Source organism: Pseudoliparis swirei, chromosome 7 (genome assembly GCF_029220125.1).
Source record: "Pseudoliparis swirei isolate HS2019 ecotype Mariana Trench chromosome 7, NWPU_hadal_v1, whole genome shotgun sequence".
Lineage (NCBI taxonomy): Eukaryota > Metazoa > Chordata > Actinopteri > Perciformes > Liparidae > Pseudoliparis > Pseudoliparis swirei.
The window spans coordinates 26,994,249-27,014,931 of NC_079394.1; the positions used below are offsets into that span (position 1 = coordinate 26,994,249).

General features: G+C 45.6%; 1 protein-coding gene across 3 annotated transcripts in view; it reads left to right on the forward strand.

The window, feature by feature from the left end:
* The first annotated feature begins 564 nt into the window (after nt 1–564).
* Nucleotides 565–20,683, forward strand: part of ptch1 (patched 1) — a 56,727-nt gene continuing 36,608 nt past the window's right edge. For all 3 annotated transcript variants that reach the window (XM_056419592.1, XM_056419591.1, XM_056419593.1), the window contains exons 1-2: nt 565–1,820; nt 3,299–3,491. In XM_056419592.1, the coding sequence (XP_056275567.1) occupies nt 1,650–1,820; nt 3,299–3,491 (364 nt within the window). In that variant the 5' untranslated portion in view covers nt 565–1,649. The remainder of the gene's footprint in view (nt 1,821–3,298; nt 3,492–20,683) is intronic.

Here is a 20,683-nt window from a genome sequence, read left to right on the forward strand (position 1 = left end):
TTATTCTTCACATCCAGTATATATTTGGTGATATTTGCTTAACTTTTTAAAGAAAAAGTTAAGCAACAGTTCTTTGGCAACATTACTATTGTTTAATATGCCCATTTAGAGAAACAGAGGTCGTTTTGAATATGTCTATGTCAATGTGTTTAACCTGACAAGACTTACCCAGACTTATGGCATATATGCACATATAGGCCTATAGCACGAACAGTAGCCTATGCTACGGCTTTTTACTGCGTCATGCAATACACACAATGTCAGACAATATGATAAAAACCATTAGATATTAATGCAATCTAGGCATGGATTTCAGGTGTCCGAGCTTTTAATGCTGCACGCGTTATGCGCAACAATGAAATGTGTCTATTATATTTTAAAATATAAGTGTTTTACATAATTGTAGCAGGGCATGCTATCAGGCTTTTTATAAAACTGCTTGAGGATAAAAAGGGACCCCGGTAGTAAAAGTAAAACATGTGTGATTTAAAAAAAAAAGTTAATCATTATCATAGTTATTATGTTTATTAACTGTGTCCAAAGATTATTGTTTTGTAGGTTGAATGTTTGAATCCATATTTACATGCAGCCCGTTTTTTGTATCATTGTGACCATAACTTTATTTCTTAAGTCCACACAATATAAGCATGTTACATGTATCCCTGCTATGTGTACAAACAGCTTATGAATGGACAAGTGGCAAAATACAACATAACAACATATATGCGCCATAGCGGGGCTGGAGGACGTCCCCTTGGACCGCTGTAATCTGAACTACCAGCACCATCATGGTGGCGGTGGAAAGAAATAAACAAGTTACAACATTGCAGTCGGGACACTCCTCTGCGCTCTGCTTCCGTCGCTCTGCCCGCGGACCTCGCCTCGGACCCCGGGTCCTCTCTGAGAGAAACAAAGCCTCTTTCTGGCGATAGGGCGCCGCGTGGAAAGAAACATCCCGACGGCGGAACGCAGCGCGCGGGGTTGGCTCTCGTCGAGCCTCCCCTGAAGTTGGAGATGCGCACATGAGGTCTCCCCGCCTGGGTGGTCTCTCTACTTTAGTGAGCTGTTGCTAAGCAGCTAATAATAGTCGTGTTTGCTGAGTAATTTTTGCCCTCCTGGAACCAATCAGATCCAAGAAAGTCCTGCTATCTGACAGCCCGAGAGGCGGGATCTGGAGTCTTTTCTCTCTCTCTCTCTCTCTCTCTCTCGCTTCACCCCTCCTCCTCCTCCGCCTCCAAATGGAGAGAGGTCTTTTTCTCCTCTTCTATTGAATCCCAGAGTCGGCCGTGACGCGCGGCCCAGGGGAAGACCACATAAGATCTCACCAGAATGCAACGACCATCGAGGTTTCTCACCCCGACGACTCGTGTATGGGAATCGCTTTCGCGCACGCCGCTTTTTGAGAGAAACCGACTTTTTCGCGAGTGTGAAGAGACACGGGTGAATGCGGTGAAAGCGGCGGAGACCTCCGGATCGCGAAATGTTGGGATGGAAGACGCAGACTTTGACTCGCCGTCTCCAACAGGAGTATGAAGTCCTACTTCGCGGGTGTGAGATCTCCGAGAGTGAAACTCTGTTGCCTTGGGATATCGCTGCGCGCTTTCGGGGAGATACTATAAAGTGGGAAACGGTCTCGCAGTCCCCGCAACATGGCCTCGGCTGCTAATGCGCCCTCCGAGCAGGAAAACCGAGACCCCGATCGGCCGAGGATAACGCGGAGGAACCGGGGGGACTATACCCGCAACGAACCGCTGGATTTGGAGTATTTGCAGCGGCCGAGTTACTGCGACGCGAGCTTCGCTTTGGAGCTAATAACCCAGGTGCTTATTCCTCATCTTTACCACCGGGAGCGTCATGGTTTTCATTGTATTCGCCGACAACAAACAAAAAAGAAAAGAGAGAAAAAAAGGTGGCCAAACTATGTCCAGTCGCTGCTAGGTAACGGGACGGGCAGCGGGGAGGGGGGGGGCACACGGGGGTAAAGCGAGCTTGGAGAGAGAGGAGATTTATGCACAACGTTTACAACCCTTCTCGTGCAACCGGCTTCTGTTTTTCTCTTCTTTTTTCTTTTTTTTTTGGAAGGGAGGAGGAGGGGGGGAGGGATGTGAAAACAAGTTGTAGTCGCGCACCCACGCGCGCGCGAACACTCGCACACACACACATCATCATACTCAATCCCGCATCCCCAAACTGCAATGGTCTCTCGGGTAAAACATGCACGCGCGTTCTCATTGACTCGTTTTCATAACAAGCCCGCGTGACGTTTTGTTTGTTTTTGTTTTCCTTTTAAGTTGTTGTGTGACAGTGTCCACATTTGGGACACTCGCGTAAAAGAAAAAAGAAGAAGAAGGAAAAAAATCCATGTGGCTGCTCCCTTCCCTGTGATGATGGCTCCTCCAGTCCCCCATGCACAGGCCGGGGCGCACTGGGAGTTGTGTCTGGCGCTATTTGCGTTGTTGTTGTTATTGTTTAGTTGTGTACCACATGCACCCGTTCACTGTATTGAATATCAACGTTTGATGTGTGTGTGTGTCAGAGATACGGTAATAGATTACCTTCTGTGGACCTTGGGACAAATGCCTTTTATTATACTTCTCTCAGTCTATGCATAGGGACCACCCTGCGCTAGTTCACAGCATGATTAAGCATCCAAAAGGAAGGGATTCAGGCTATATTCTTACAAATAAGGACACCTATGTGTGAAACAGAGACACAGGAAGGCATATTATTGAGAGAGAGAGAGAGAGAGAGACCACCTACTGTATAACTTCTCCCTCCATCCACTCTGTAGATCCAGCTGCAAACCTGTGACATCCACATGTCAGCGTGTCTTTGTTAGCATCTGCATAACCATCTCCCTGTATGCATATACATGACAGGAAAAGGACCAGGGTGTGTGTTTGTGTGTGTGTGTGTCTGTGTGTGTTACCTGACCTGTAAAGGATGAGGATCCCTTCCCCTTGTTGCGTGACTCCTCCTAAGGTTACAGTTTATATGTGTCACTGATATGACGGAGCCTGTGGCCCTCGCTCTGGGGAGTCCCTCGTGGGTTTTTATTGCGATCACGGCTCACCGTGTTTTCCACTCCCGTCCCGTCCTGGGAGTGTTCGCGGTCTCGAAGCGAACAGCCGGCACTCTGACGAAGGTGCCTCGGCTCAAATATTCTGAAGACTGTTTGACTGTCATCTAACGACCCAGCCTCTTCTCTCTGGAACCCCGTAGGCGTACCTGTCCAGGTAAGTGCAACGCGTCGGTGTTTTGAGCGGACGGTGACACCAGGACTGTTGTCTCGTTGCAGGGGAAGGCGACGGGGAGGAAAGCACCTCTATGGCTGAGAGCGAAGTTCCAGAGACTGTTCTTCAGGCTGGGCTGTTACATACAAAAGAACTGCGGAAAGTTCTTGGTCGTGGGCCTCATGATCTTCGGAGCGTTCGCCGTGGGCTTGAGGGCAGCTAATCTGGAGACGGACGTGGAGAAACTCTGGGTGGAAGGTAAGACACTTGTGACTTTGCATGTGTGTGTGTGTGTGTGTGTTTGTTTGAATGTCAGATGCCAGAACTGTTCTGTTTTTCCATGCCTTTGAAGCTCTCCAATCCCATCGTTTGGAACGCACGTGGGATGGTTTAGATTGGGCGAGGAGCGGGTGGGTCGGTGCCACTAAACAAGCCAGGGGGATTGTTTATTGTTTAGGTCCTGGCAAGTGGCCAAGTGGAACTGGAACCCCCCCCCCCCCCCCCCCCCCAAAAAATGATTTCATTTATCTCCTGAATTCATACTTCTTCTGCTTCCCAAACCAAGTTGGATGCTCACGCACGAGCCGCGCACGAGGTGCCCGCAAACCGCGCTCAGAAAGCGAGGTCGCGATTAAGTTCACGAGCAGCTTTCGTGGGTCGAGGGAATTTTCGTCAAAGCCGCCATTTTGTGAGAGTGTGTGAGTGTGTGTCTGCCTGCCCCCAGCAGTTGAATGCTCAGAGGCTGTGTGTGGTCCCGTTTTGGACAGCTCTCAACTTTCCGAAAAGATTTGTCTCCGGCTGCATGGAAAAAGCGGAGCGAGGAAAGGAGCTGGTGTTTGTGGAGTGGACAGGCCGCTCACTCGGTCCTCCTTGTTGTTGTTGATGATATCGCCGTTGTTGTTGTTGTTGTTTCTATCAGAAACAACTTTATGAAGACTGAACACTTGAAGGAAAAACAGGGGGGGGGGACTGTGCATATGGGTGGTGCTTTGGGGGGGGTAAGGGGGAGGGGCTGTGCTTTTTTTTCTTTTCTCCTTTCCTTTGATCCGCATTCCTGCACTTAGGGGCTCAAGCCGGCTGTAGGAGGCATGAATGGAGGAGCAGATTTTGCTCCTGGAGAAGAAGAAGAAAAAACCGAATTGGTATTTTACATTTAGTTTTTGCTCGTGGCAAAAAAAAAAGAAACACTTTAGAAGTCGTTGTCACGTATGTGCGTGCTCGCCTTTTGCTGGTTTCATCTCATTTTATCTTCCCACCCTCAAATACACACACACACACACACACACATGCATCATAATATGTATGGCTCATGAGATCGAGCGTTAGAGCGGACGGATCAAACGGCCTCCTCCTCCCCCGTTTGGTGGCTGCTGCGGGGGTCTGACCGGCAGCGTGCTCTTCTAGTCCGCGGCGCAGGCGCAGTGGGCTCAAGTTGAGGCGGAGGGGAGCCTCCTCTGGACCAGGACTCCTGATTGTAGCCTGAGGAACACACTTTGTTTTCACACAGTCAGACCCCGGTCATGAGCACCGCGGCGAGGGGCTCCACACCAAAACTGAATGTTATGACAGACCCGTGCTGGAAATATATAGTTTGGTAGCGCACTGAGCCCACAGAAGGACAACAGAGAAGTACACGATGCATTAAGCTCATGCTTTGTGTGCACTCCCCCACCATCCCCCCACCCCTACCCCATTGCAGCTGCTTTACCTCATGGTAAACCTTTTTTACAGCCACATCTCAAGTCTAAAGGGGATAGCGTGCGTGTTGTATATACTCCAAAAATAACTTTGAGGAAGCCATTTACTGAGTTACAAATACCTTTTTGGGGGGGAAAAGCCATGATTGCTTCTTCTTTTTAAGAATTAATCGGGTATATTGGGAGAAAGAAAAAGAAAAAAACACCAGCCTCATTGCACTAAAGCTGTGGCACTATTGGCATTGCACTACATTTACTGGCACATTACTGATGACGACATTTTTATATTGCCTTTCTTTGTGCTTCGGTTTTCCTTTACTCTGTCGTGTTTACAGGATGGACTTTTAGGATAGTCAGAACAGGCTCACTTTATGTCAAACCGAGCCGATTAACCTCTGGTAGGCGTCTACAAAGTGGACTCGACACAGGCTCATGCCAACGCACGGAGACCTGCTCACACACACACACACACACACACACACTTACACACTGGCGAAGAGGCTGGGCTGCGGTGGTTTCCTAGGTCCCGGTACGTGAGGGGTTCCAGATGTTGACAGGGAGAGATCTGTTTGTTTAGATTATGCTGCACAGCTGAGGGATAGATCAGTTCTGCCTGGACCGCGAAGCGCTGTGCCGGGCCGTGCCGGGCCGTGCTGGGGGACCGGCCCATCGTCTGAGAGGAAAAAGAGGAGAGAGGAGGAGAGGACCGAGCGGCTGTTTACGTTCCATTTGGAACTGCCCTCCGAAAGGCGACCCGTGGACGACCCCGTCTGGAAGCTGTGTGGCCTGTGGACACACACACACACACACACACACACAATACACCCGGCTCATGCTCGGTCTTTGAATTCCTTTACAATCGACCGGAGCAGTATTTTATCTGTTTGTCTCGCGTCGGGTCCGTCGTCACCGGACCGCCGTCGGCTGCGTGAAAAACCCGGAGCGGACAGGCGTGTTTATTTTCGCGTGCAGCTGCTTTTTCGCAGGGGTTGTCTCTTTATAAACACTCGGACACAGGAAGTTCTGTTTATCAGACAAGGCGACGGAGTGAGACGCACAACCTGCACAAAGAGGCGATTGTGGCAAACAGTCGAGGATGTACGGGGGTTTGGGGAACGTTTTTTATGTCTTTACGTCTTCCCCCCCCCTTCCTAGACCACGTACAAATGATAGTGTGTATTTAGGCCAGATGGCATCCACGCTGCAGATAACCGCCGCGTCTGTGCCCACTGTGAAACTCACAGGAAACTAGTGTCTCCAACAGGAAGTCGTAGCATTGTGGCCTCCCGGTCCCCCTCCCCTCCCCGCTCCGTGTGCTTTCCTCATTGTCCGACCGCATGCCTCCGCTGGCCCACGTTTGACTTCAGATGCGTCCTCGGGTTTCAGATTGCCGACGATTCGAGACGATCATGCGACGATTAACCGTAAGCCGCGTTTCTGGGAGCAGAGGCGCAGAGGAGAGGGGGAAGAAGTCCCACGAATGGAGAAAAAAAACCCGGATCACATCCCATGGCATTCTGGGTTAAGGCAAACACGGGCCAAATTGTAAAGAAAATAGTGGCGCCCCCTGCCTCTAATTAAAACAGTATCGCGTGTAAACATTGGCCTTCCTGTAGGACGCTCTCGACCCCCCCCCCCTCTCACTCCTCACTCCTTCGCTTTCTGTGCTGTGGGCCTGCGTTGATGGGCGAGAGAAGGTGCAGGCATGAGAACATTTTCAATGGGTTGAAGATTAAGCGCGGGGGGGGGGGGGGGGTGACCGGGGTGAGCTGGAGCTGCACCTCGATCTCGGCCCGAGTCGTGGTGACCCTGTAGCTTCGATATCGCTCCGACGCGTTCCCCGATGCGTGCGTTTCAAGTTGAAAGGAGTTTCATGGTCTGCAGATGTATCGGCCGGGCCGGGGCACAGAGGGCTACGGATTGTAGCCTCGTGGCTACAGACCGTGGGGAGGCCCCATGGCCCAGAGCGCTTTCCTGGTGAAGGGGTGGGGGTATAAGTGTAGAGGCCAGGGGCCATGGGGGTAGACCTCTGGGACCCTGAGGTCATCTCACGGAGGCCCCGCTATTTAAAACCTCACCTGATACTCACCCTGTGGCCCGGGTGCAGAGTGAAGACTCGCAGCAGAGGAGGGAGGGAGGGAGGCAGGGTGGAGGAGGGGAGGTGTGGAGGAAATGCAGCAGAAGTCGCAGCTGTCACCAGGCATTGCTCGTGTCCTGTCTATGGGTCTCTATGCGTTTGCTGGTGTGGGTGCGTCTCACGTGAGCCAGATGTTGTATGGAGGCAGTCTTAACATTTTCTGAGTCTGTGTTTAACCTCTTGACATCTGTCCTCCAGCAGAGGGCAGTGCATCTGATCTGTAATCTGTTTTTGCTTTAATCTCGGATTATTCTGGATAATCATCCAAACTCAAATCGACTTCCCCGTTCATGCGGCTCGTCGTTCCCGCCGTCACGCCGGAATATACGTCGAGGAATGACGCCACAGGGAGGAGGCCATTCAAAGACCGCCCCGCCCCAAATGTTCACTATTTAGGTTGTGTCTGCTTTCAGTTCATTCCTGAAATCAAAATGTGATTTAATACGTTGAAAACGGTGCCCATCCATCCATCCATGTGTGTGTGTGTGTGTGTGTGTGTGTGCGCCTCCTCAGCCCGGTTCAAGGTTTCAGAACCCAGTCTGATGGGACCAACGGTTCTTATTTCGAAAGCAACTCCCTCCCTTCGCTCGCATTTCTGTTTTGTATCTCGTGTGATTAAGAGCCGAGTTGACAGAGTTGCCGGTTGTTTTGCTGGTCATGGCAGCGGAGAGGGGAGCGATCCGATGTTCAGTGCATGCGGAAGAAGCCCTGACATCCTTTCTTGTGGACAAAGATATGATGATGGCGGAGGAGGAGGAGGAGGAGGAGGAGAGCCCTAAATGTGGCGTCTCCACTGAGAGGATTGTGGTTTGCGTGATTGAATTATCCGGCATTTGATGTGTATGGATGCATGCACACGCACACACACGTGCACACACACACACACACATACGCAGAGAGGTACCCCGAGCGAGTAGGTGGTTGACCAGGGCTGGCATGGTGGGCTATTCCTCCTCTTTATTAATCCTTTTTCCTCCTCTTTCACTCTGTCTCCAACTGCTTTCATTCAGCAGCCGCAAGCAATCAAACACACACACACACACACACACACACACACACACTACATAGAGTCATCCATCTTTCTCTCTCCATCAGCACAGTCGCACACAAACATGAGTGCACATGCTTTAAAAAAAAAAAAACCTGGCCTCCAATTAGGTTTGTGTTTATCCGTTCTCGACAAACAGGATTAAAGCTCAATAGAAGGAATAACATTCCAGCGTGTTGTGTTAAACTTTACGAGTTGATGAAAAGTGCAGGCCCTGCTGGTGAGGGATTTAGTGTGGGGAAACATTCCGCCTCCGGTACCGTACACAGACTCGCAAGCGCTGTCTTCTCAGGCTACCTCTCCCTCACTTGAAAGCAGTTGTGTATGTGCCCCCCCCTCCCCCCTCCCCACCTGGTGAAGGTACATTTCAGATAACGTTAAATCTGCTCGCTAAACCATGCTCTATGTGTGTGTGTGTGTGTGTGTGTGTGTGCGTGTGCGCACTCCCCATTCACAAATGACATCCTGAGATGCCTCCAAGCTCTCTGTTTACATTTTGCATTCTTTCAGGCGCTCTTATTCAAAAACCAGAGCCCTGCAAATGACCGACCACAGGAGACTGCGGAGAGAACTACCCTCCCCCTCTACCTCCTTTTCTCTCTCCCTCTCTCTCTCTCTCTCTCCCTTCTATCCCTCTCTTCTCCCGTCTGCCAGAAAGGTCTCTCTCTTTACCCCGAGCCTCCCCCCCCCCCCCCCCCCCCCGTCCCTGGCTGGAGAGAGTGGCCTCAGAATGCCAGATGTATTACAGAGTGAGCCACGGCAATGTAAACACTCAGCCCTGCCACGAGAGCAGGGTGGTCTGGCCTCCCTCCTTCCCTTCCCTCGCCCTCCCTCCCTTTCCTCTCTTCCCTCCCTCACAGCACTCACTGCCAGAGGGGTGGAGAAAGTACAAAACAGCAGAAGGAGAGTGTGTGTGTGTGTGTGTTTTGGGGCTGGGGGTAGACTGAGCGAGGGGTAGACGCAGGAGTGTATAGTAGCAGTAGTGTGTTTGTGTTTTGGCTGCAGTGCCCGCCGTCGTCCAGGAGAGCGACGGCGGTGCGGATTGATGCCTTTCAGACTGCAGAGAACGGCCAAGGCACCGTAAACGTCTCCAAAATCGTGTGCGTCGTTGGAATGGCTCCGCCCCTCTGGCACACACGGCTTACGTACGCAGCAGTATAGTTCATTGCAATTCCTACGGCACGACGTCATCGGACCTGGCCGCCCCGCGCCGGTTACACAAGTACCACACAAGCACACGCAAAAGCATAAAGATAGAGCGATATAAAACATTTCCTCTCCCGGATGATTGAGAGGTTTTAGGCTCCGGATTAAGTCGGTATGCGTCAGAGTGAAACAGTCTCCTGAGCTGAGACCGCCCTGCGAGTCTGGCTGAAGCACGAGGACATTGGGAGCTTGTGACTCGGCCGTTGTGTTATAATGTGCAGCGAGGCTTGATGGGCACGACTTTTTTTTTTTACTCACTTTTGTCAATTTTCTTTCTGGTTTTCCGTTAAGACGTTTTTACATCCGACAGTTTAGTCCAGGACGGCTCGCAGCGAGCGCAGAGCTGATGCAGTATGACACATTTAGTGGAGGGAAAAAAGACGAGCGTCGGCACACTGACCGAGTAAAGGCCACGTTTCAAACCCACCCCGGGGGCTTTGGTCGAAATCCCTAAACAGGGTTCGTAGGGTCATGGAAAACCTGCAAAAGTCATGGACTTTTAGAATGGTCATTTCCAGGCCTGGAAAAGTCCTGGAAAAAACTTGAATCATAAAAGTTTTGGAAAAGTCATGGACATGTGTTAGAATCACATGTTCATTTACGCCGAGTTTGAAATAATTAATATGTTTTTTAACCCTCCTGTTACCTTAGGGTCAATTTGACCCCATTCAATGTTTAATGTCGGTGTTCTTTGGGGTCAATTTGACCCCAGGCTGTTTTTCACTGTGTCAAACATATAAGAAATATCAACTTTTTATATATATTTCAAGGGCTATTTAGGTAGTCAACAAACAAACATAAAGTACCTCACACTTAAACATGGAAAACAATATTAATTCTAATAATTTTCTGGAGGTTTTAATTGCTGGGGTCAAATTGACCCCAAGGGTAAAATATGTCAGTAAATATAAAGGTAACAGGAGGGTGAAACATTGAATGGGGTCAAATTGACCCTACGGTAACAGGAGGGTTAAAGAAAGACGCTCAAAATATAAGCCGGCGTACGCTCTCAATACGCAACATTTTCTCCAGTTTTCATGTTTATACCGAGATTTCAGTTTGGTCATGGACATTTGGTTTAAAGTCATGGAAAAGTCATGGAAATCCATTGGTCAAAATGTGTAAGAACCCTGCCTAAAGCGTTGACTTCTTCAGTGTGAGCGTGGACGTTTTAATCGAGAGTGCAAAAGTTGGTCGGATTTCTGAGGCAACTTTGAGCTGTATTATTTATTTAAAGCTGCTTATGTCATCCATATTTGTTTATATCAACAATGAATCAAATGTCTGTGCAATGGAAAAAAGGGATAACAAACCCACAGAGAACAATAACCCATCTCCGTAGTTCCCATCTGCTCTCCAAAGCACTTTAGTGTCTTTCAGTTCATTGTTTAGGTTTTTACCACCACAACTTTACCAATTTGGTTCATGCTCTCTACGCTCTCATCGGTGTTTTTGGCTGCAACAGGCATTCGTGGTAAAGTGGGTAACTAACAGGAAGCTTTTCATCAGCGATAGAGCCAGACCTTTCCCTCGGGATCAAAACGGAGCTAAAAGGAGAGTGAATATTGGACTTGCATTCGTCGGGTCGCCAAACGACTAAGCAACTGTTCGCTTTCCCGTTTACCACATCGGATTCTGTTTACAGCTTTTTGTTTTGCCCTCTAGTGGCCCAAAAACATTTTAATTACGAGGTACCGAGACCTACTTTTCGCGGTGGCACCCCAATTGATTATTTAGAAATGGTAACCAGCCCAGGCAACCGTCAACTTAATTATGGACAAAGGTAACATTACGGTTCAAGTAAAGTGACTGGAAAATAATGCGGTTTACTTTTGTCTTCCTTCCGTTCACACTTTCTCTGTTTCATCTAATCCGCACTTTGGAATGTGGGATTTTGGGACACCTGGAATCCCGGGGCCATCTTTCCAGGAAATGACAGAGAGATGGCTGCTTGAGATCAACTGTTCAGGCTCATGTCACCGTCTGTTATGGCTGGGCTGCGAGCCAATCGCAGGGCGGTCCACGGTGATGGGAGTGTGTGGGTGTGTGTGTGTGTGTGTGTGTGGGTGGGGGGTGTTGCTCACCTGGCTTGCATTGGACAAGCACTGACAGAAGATACAGGATGAGAATATTTCTCCCAACTGAGCTGGAGTTGATGGAAGAGTTGTTTTTCTAATTCCTTTAAAAAAATTAATATATACACTACCGTTCAAAAGGTTGGGGTCACTTAGAAATGTCTTTATTTTTCAAAGAAAAGCACTGTTTTTTCTTTTTTTATAACTTTTTATTTTGCATTTTCCACAAACAGATTATTCCTTGACATCTATAAAAGAAAAAGAAAAAAAAGAGAAAGAAGAAAAAAAAAAAAAAAAAAAAAAAAAAAAATATATCTACAACAAATAAAATCATCATCATCAAGTCCATCCCCATAACCACACACCACCCAAGATTCCCACCCATCCCCTCCACATGTTTCTACCCTCCAAGAACCCAATGAGGAGGAGGAGGAGGAAGGAACTATCAAACTAAAAAACATAAAATGGTAAACATGGAGTATGGTAAAACAACATAAAAGGCATTAATGTGAAAAGTAAAAAAAAAAAAAAAAAAAAAACAACAGACATTCATTTACCCAGATTTTTTTAGTAGACTTTGTTTTGTTTTGCTGTATGTACAATCAACAACATCAACCTCTCTCAGTTATACATCCAATATCGAAATATATAATAAGATATAGCACGCCCATCTTCGTCATTTTTTCCATTGTATGGACCTGGTTTATCTCTCTGTCCACTGCTTTCCAGTTCAGAGTTATTGTTTTCTGGCAATCATTAAAAGTATGCGGATAATATACCTCAGATTGTCCCTCCCTAAATCTCTTGGTATAGACCCCATATTAAATGGTCTTGGTACCTCTCCACTTCAATAATTCTATTGATTTTTTTTTTTTCTTTCCAAAACTTTTGACTACTAGTCCCAAAAGAGATATGTGTGATCTCCTATTTTTTTTTTTTTTCCATAATGGAGCGAAGGATCCTGCACATATAGAGAAGAGAAGCATAATTGGCTATTGATTCCTTTATGACATTGTTGCTGAGATTCTTTATGTGCATCTTTCAATTATAATTTTAATTTCATTCCCACTTTTCCTTGATGTTCAATTTTTTGTTTTCTGTCTCTGTCAGCTCTAAATATTATGATGTGGTGGGGTTTTTTTTTGTTTTGGAAAAGTTTATTAATATACTAAATAGTCTTCCATTATTACATTTTTTTTTTTTGTCTTGTCTGTCTTTTTGTGGTTTGTGTAATGTAGTGTCATCTAGGTGGTTCCTTCTATACAGGTCCTTTGATGGTGTATACTGTTCTCTGAAATGAGTTTTAAGACCTTTACAGCCCACTGTCTAAAATCACCATCCCATATCGAGGAGGAATTCTATGTTGCCTACAAGTGCATAGCCCCTTGAGAGTGAGTCCTTCTCTTTTTTCTTTTTTGTTAAAATTTCAGTTCAAATGTGTTTTATCTGTCTCCTGGTCATTTCAATCCATGCCACTATAGTTAGTTGTTGTGCTGCAGTAATATTATTCTGCCAGATGAATTTTGATTTAGTTTATTATATTATTGAAGATGAAACTGGTACTGCCACTGGTAGAGACTGAAACAAAAAGAGAGTCTGGGTAACACATTCATTTCACACTCTCCTCGACAAAACAAAAAAAAGAGGAGAATTAAACGTGTCGTCATTTTTTTTGATTAACTTATTGTAATTGGCATCAAACAGCTGGTGAAAGAGTGTAATTAATTAATTCCCAAATATCAAACCTTGTTTAGACCAGTGAAAAACATATCAAATGCCTTTTCGGCATCTAAGCGAAAAGCATTGTGTGTTGTCCTCTCTTAGTATTTGATTGTAAATTTAGCTTTTTTTTTGTGTTGTTGTTTGTTGAACTGACTAGGATGAAATTTTGGTGGGTTTATAAATTTTTTATATTGTATTTTTTTTGCCAGGATGGACGAGTGATGTTTTATATAGTCTATAAAGAGGCTACATAGAGGCTTATTGTGCAAGGTGCTTTTCCTTCTTTCTTTTCCTTCTTTATGTGGTAATGAACCATGCTTTCCATGATTTCTCATGATTCTCATTTTAGAGGGTTTTTAACTTAGTATTTGCGTTTGAATTGTGTTTTTTTTGAGTGAAAGCCAGCAACCTGCTAGCTTTATTTCCCATTTCGTAGTAGAGTCTTCCTTCCTTTTATGTGACTGTGCCGTCAATTAACCTTCTTCCTTTTTAATTTTAGTGTTTCTTTTCTTTTTGTTCTCTCTCTCTCTTTCTTCTTTAGCTATAGCAATAATGTTGCCTCTTGTAGCCTTCTCCTGCCCATAATATTGAGGAGAAACATTACCATATCATCATTGGAGAAGTACTCAGATAGAGGACCGGATTGTATTTCTAGTTTGGTTTGAGTGTCTGCCACAAATGACGTTGATAATGACTGGGCCGTGGTCGAAATTTGTAGTGGTTCATTGTGCATTTCTTTTTTGATGTATCTCTCTTTGACATGAAGAAAATAGTCAATCCTGGATAGCTCCCATGTACATGGGACAATGTGAAGTCTTCTCTCCCCAGTGAAGATTTCGCCAGACATCCACCTAGGCCTAGCTCTTTCCTTCATATCTGTAAAGTATTCTAGACTGACTCTCTATTGGTCTTATTATTGCTAATCTTCTAATCTATGGCATTAATTACAAGTAAAGTGTCTCCTCCTATAATTGTAATCCCTTCACCTTGTCTGTCACTAGGGCCCTAGGTTTAAAAAAAGTGAAGAGCTACCGAACACTTCATTTTTTTTTTGCCCTAGAATTGTTTTTTTTTAATTGTGGGTTTATTTTATATTTTTACTGATGAACTGATGAAGAAGGTTAGGATCGACCTATTGTTATATTGTATCATCTTCTCTTTCTCTCTTCTGTCTGGGAATAAAATAAAATAAAAAAAAAAAGAAGAAAAAAAAAAAAATATAACTAATAATAATAAATAAAATAAAAATAACAGTAAAACAGTAAACTTGATAACATAATGAATGTGACATAATATAAATCAATTCTACCTGTGCCCGTTCCCCTTTGGTATTGGGGCAGAGGGTGTGACCTACCCTCTCTGTGGGGAAAAAAATGTGCGAATGAAGCGATAATATATTACAATAATTTGTAAAAAGGTCTAGAGCTAAAACTCAAAACAAAGCTCTGGACAACTTGTGACAGTGTGTGTGATTTGATCACATATCATTAAATTTTTTTCAGCACTGTTTTTTCAATAAAGATAACATTAATCAAAAATACACTATACATTGTTAATGTGGTAAATGACTATTCTAGGTGGAAACGTCTGGTTTCTAATGAAATATCTCCATAGGTGTATAGAGGCCCATTTCCATCAACTATCACTCCAGTGTTCTAATGGTACATTGTGTTTGCTAATCGCCTTAGAAGACTAATGTCTGATTAGAAAACCCTTGTGCAATTATGTTAGCACAGCTGAAAACAGTTATGCTGGTGATATACGCTATACAACTGGCCTTCCTTTGAGCTTGAAGAACAAAATTAATACTTAAAATATTAATCATTATTTCTAACCTTGTCAATGTCTTGACTATATTTTCGATTCAATTTTCAATTCATTTGATGAATAAAAGTGAGTTTTCATGGAAGACACAAAATTGTCTGGATGATCCCAAACTTTTGAACGGTAGTGTATATATTATGTCATTTAATTGACAAAAACAAAAGAGTCGACGAGAGAGTTTTAAACGCGTTTGCATTGCTGACGGCGGCAGAGGCATCACATCTCACTTCCTCTCACCATGCGCCAATTAATACATCGTCCGTCTGACGCGTCGGGTATTTTGAATTGACCGCTGCACGCACGCGCGATACAGCAACAGACTTTCGGTCAGCATTTTATCACCCTACTACTCTTTTCCACTGCTCTGTGAATCCATCGGCATTGAATAGGATTTTTCTTTTTTGGGGGGTGGAGGTGGGGTGTTGGGAGGGGAGAGTGGGACCTGAATGAAGGCACCAACGTGGAAGAATCTGCCCATTGAGGAGTGTGTGAATGTACACCTCGGGCCCAGGGGAAGCCAGCCGACTGCTAAATACACCCATTTTAGGGGCTGCAGTGGCCGGACAGGTGATTAGCATAATCAGGGGCGAGGGGAGCCATACATATGGTAATGCTGCAGTTGGGGGGGTGAGGGTTGGTGGTATGGGTGGGGGTGGGCGGGCAGCTGGGGTGTCACATTTGAGTCAGGGGTCGGGGTGCTCGGGGGTGTGGCGCTGCATGAGGTGACACAGAGGCGCGTCAGAGCACGCCCTGTTCCTGAGCATTTCTTCCTCTCTCGCTCTCTCTTTCTTCTTCTTCTTCATCTTCAACTTCTTCTTCTTCTTTTTCACCTTCATCTTCTGTGTGGCAGCCCCCTCCTCTGTGAAAGCTGAAAAGGAGAGAGGGGGAGCAAGAGAGTGAGGGGGGGGGGGCTCAACGTGGGTCAGATAGGGTCTCGGCTCTCAGTGAGGCCGTTCATCACATATTTGTGGCTGTGTGCACACCTGCATTGCAGAGCCTGTATTCAGAACTGGCGAGTGCTGCTCCCACAGCCGTACAGCTACGGCGGCTCAGAGTCGCCCTGAGTTCAAATATGTCAGCTCCTCCACTCAAGATACCTTTCTGTTTCCAGAAAGGGCAAAAGTTGCTAATTGGTAAAGTAAAAACCAAGTCGTGGGATGACTTTTGGTCAACAAGCTGTTTCTTTCTTTCTTTCAAAAGTTGTGACACAGAAGAACTGTGGCCCGTGTTGCTACCCAGCTATTGGAAGAGATTCACACCTCTCATCTTCGTGATATAATAACTTCTCAATATCTTCAGCCACACCTTAACCCTCCTGTTACCTTAGGGTCAATTTGACCCCATTCAATGTTTAACCCTCCGGTTACCTTTATATTTACTGACATATTTTACCCTCGGGGTCAATTTGATTCCAGTAATTAAAACCTCCAGAAAATTATTAGAATTAATATTGTTTTCCAAGTTTAAGTGTGAGGTACTTTATGTTTGTTTGTTGACTACCTAAATAGCCCTTTAAATATATAAAAAAGTTGATATTTCTTATATGTTTGACACAGTGAAAAACAGCCTGGGGTCAAATTGACCCGAAAGAACACTGACATTAAACATTGAATGGGGTCAAATTGACCCTAAGGTAACAGGAGGGTTAATGGGGGCTGAGAACATGTTGACATTTACCTTGCCGTTGGAGTGGGTCGATCAAGGTGTGCAGTGGCAGCAATAAAAATAAGCGGCTAATAATATTTACTTGGCAAAAACATCCCGGAAGCAAAGATGGAGTGCGGGACAGACGGAGAGTGACAGCAGATGGTTGGAGGTGGAGGCAGACGAATAGTGGAGGAGGGCAACAGGTGGGCTCCTCTTGGCGATCAAAGCGCTGCCAGGTGATTGGCAGTGGCAGCTGAGAAGGAGACAAACAGAAGGAGAAAAAAGAGGAGGTGGGGATGTCCCGCGGGGGGACTCACTTTGAGAAACTCAACGGACTGACTGACCAGTGGACCAAGCACATGTTTAATGAAATGGATGCAACACAAATGTATCTCTGGTGCGCCTTATGTTCATTGATCTTTCATTGTTAAACCCCTTAAAGGGACAGTTCACCCCAAAAATCAAAAATACCTATTTTTCAATTTACCGTTTGTTCTATTTATCCAACCAGATTTTTGGGGGGTTTGAGTTTTAGAGATTTGGGCAATGGAGATGTCTGTAAGCACCGGGCCTTTAGTGCCTAAAGCGCCAAAGGTTACTCACAATAATCCACAGACTTTACTTTAAGCAGTTTCATGTCGAAACGAGAACATCTTTCCATTCTATTGGAGAGAAGGTTGACATCTCTACGGCCGACGGAGTCCAGTGGCACCAAAACTTGAATTTGATAAACGGCACTATAGGTTAAAGGATAACGAGTGCATTTTTAAATTTGGAGTGAGCTGTACCTTTAAGTAACTTGAACATCAGCCTTGAGCATAAAAGCAGCTGTGTCTAATTGTTTCAAATGAGAGCCGTATGCTTTGTTTGATCTTATCCTGATATTTCTATCTTAACAATTGCCTTATCTGATAAGGTTACATGAATAAATATGTTAAAAGTAGCGTTGCATGCAACAGGTGTTGCCTCACATTTGAGGGATTTTCTTTGTATCTATTCCTGTCAATCTGACACATTTATTGTAAATGTATAAAGAGTTCCGCGTCAAAGGAGCACGTCATTCATATATTGGCTTTGTTAAACTATCCAACTAGCATTTGGCTATTTTTGTAGCTTTCCATTTTCCATCTTGATGTTACTGTGTTCTTCAAAAAGCTGTGGAGTCCTCTTCCTTTTTTCTGGCGATATAGGGGACTCAGCGTATGGGAGGTCGATGTAGACTTGGTGGCAGAGAGATGACCTGGGTCTGGGGGGCTTCCTCCTCACCACAGGGGGTCCCTGCTGAGAGGGGTCCTAATCCAGCTAATCCTCTCTCTGCACACACACACACACACACACACACACACATGCGTTTAGCCCCACACACCTACATACAGTATATTCATGTGTGCGTGCATGAGGTCCCACACGTGCATAAAAGAGCCATTTAGCATCTTGTTACTAGGTCAGTATTTCTATATCGGACCTCTGCTGGCGCTTCAAACTGGCTCCAGATCTGCTGAACGTTGAATGTTTTCCCTGAAAGTGAGGGATGCTTCCGTTGTCAGGAGTAAGGGATGTGCAAGGGGTGGGGCTACTCCGTTGCGGGTTGCATGGAAAAGAGTGAAATTTGGCAAGAGGGAAAAGGGGGATGGGCTGTCTTTGACAGAGGGGGCCGGGCTGATTGCCATCGTCATCTGGCCAATCACGGAGCAGCGCTGAATGGAGCAAAGGGAGAGAAAATGAGAGTATAAAGATGAGGGGGAGTTCAGAACTGAAAGGAGGGAGGGGGGTGATGTCAGTTCCTTAGAAAGCTGCTTTCTCTCCCCTCGTCCCCGCCGCCCCCCGCTCCCCTACTTTGAGAATAGGGGGGACCAGGGGTTAATGTTATGCAACACACTGAATACCCGCACTTAGCGCTCCAATACAGTGACACACATTGGCCGGCTTCTCCTCATCTTCTTCTTCTTCTTCTTCTCTTTTCTTCTGCTCTCACTTTCTCACTTTGATTCTGGTGTTTTTTATCAGTCACCAGGCACATTTTCTTTCCCTCCAAAATCCAATGTACTTCGTTTATTCTCACAGAAAATTGGATTTACTAATCGGTTAATGACTCTTTTGTCACTCGATGACAAGAGTTTAAAAAGTTGATTCAAAGTGATATTATTCAACCCATAAGGCTGGAGAATATATCGATATTGTGATATGAGACTATATTGTTTTAGATTCATAACGGAACATGAGTTCCGTCATAATATCTACATTTACAGATGATTATTTATAAAAAATCTCTTTGTGCAAATATTTTGTAGAAGCAAACGGTCAAACCTTCGATAACGTCACAATATCGGTTAAAAAATATCCAGATATTTGTATTGGTCCCTATCGTCTAGTCCTATATTTATTGTGTGAAAATGTCAAATATTTGCTCATTACAACTCCTTTCTGTGAGCATGTTTAAGGCCTCACTTCAAAAAAAGAATCCACAATCAAAAGCAAATTGGTTGAAAGAGAAGAGAGGGATGCAGAAAAGACGGAAAGAGGGCGAGTAAGAAAGCGAGGGAGCGGGACACCTCCACGGCACCAACACATGCCGGGGTCAACCCGTTTTCTGAGGAGACGGAATACGGGGATATGTGTCATTGAAGAAACACAGCTGTGTGTTCACACACACACACACACGTCCACGCGCACATGCTCGCCAGTGCGTTGGCGCACACTCGCGCATTTTCTTGGTCCAGCTGGGGTGTTAATTTCACCCCGAGACTGTGCGAGTGTTGACCCCAAAACGCTGTAACCTCGTGAAGTGTGGAATTCTCTAAGCCCGAGGCCGTGATGTGCTGTTTCCTGTCGAGAAAGCGCGCATTCCATCGACTCGTCCCATTCCTCGCCGCTCGCGGTCCACAACGTTTGAATTGAATGTGTTCAAAACGCACAGCGTGTTCTTTCTGAGCTCGTCCTCCCATCTTTTTTTTCATTTCTTCCCAGTCAGACCGCTCCTTGCACATTTCGAAACTGAAAATAATAATAATAACTTTATTTGTATAGCACCTTTAAAAACAATGTTTACAAAGTGCTCCACGGAGAGTCAAAGCAAAACAAGTGGAATAGCAAGAAACCAATATTACATTTAAAAGTATATATTCAAATAAAAAATAAAATGGAAAAATAAATACATTAAAAACCAAATAAATTACAAATAAATTAAAAACAGACAAACTAAATTTGGGGAACCAAAGTTCTGCATAAAAAGACTAGATCACTTCAAAGCTGTTCTCTAAAAATGGGTTTTAAGAAGTGATTTTAAAGAAGTTACTGAAAATGAATGCACCCCCTTCCCCACACCAGATCTCCCGTGTTTCTCCGTGGACCGAGCCTCGGGCGATGTGCGCTGTCTTTTTGAGCGCTGAGTCGACTTGTTAGTTCCCTGTCAGTGTGCGTCGGGTCTAAATAAGTTCCATGCGTGCTCTCTCGAAGGAAGGGCTGGTGTCACGTAGCCGCGTTGCCGGCCTCGTAGTGAGAAGCATGTCGCTCCGGTTAGCCCGGGCCTGCTATTAATGATGAGTATTATAAACATGCCTTCAGACAGAATCAGATGGGAATGCTGTTTGGGTCCAGAAAAAAAAGAAATCAAGTGTGTTCTCGTAATGCCCCGAGACATGGCCCCCTCCCTCCTGTTCCCTTGGTCTGACTGGGTGGTCCGGCTCAGCAGAACAGGCATGCTTGTGTTCAACTTTAATGCCATTACAACGGGCTGAAGATATTCAATATATACGCCTCCTGTCGCACGAATTGGAGCAGAATCGTTCAATCGGATTAGGCATCATAAAATGTCGCAGTTTTCACACAGTCGGCCTTCTCTCACTGAGCGTGTTTCGTCTGTGTGTGTGTGTGTGTGTGTGTGTGTGTGTGTGTGTGAGAGAGAGAGATCAAGTGAAAGAAGATGACTATAAATTGCCCGAGCTTTCACCGAGCATTCAGTCACTGGTGATGGAAGAGCTCAAATCCTCTGCTCGTAAATCAGACGCAGATAAACCAAACTAAAGGATGCACACGCACACACACACACACGCGCACACACACATCTCAGGCTGCTTGTGGGCCACTTTTTGAGG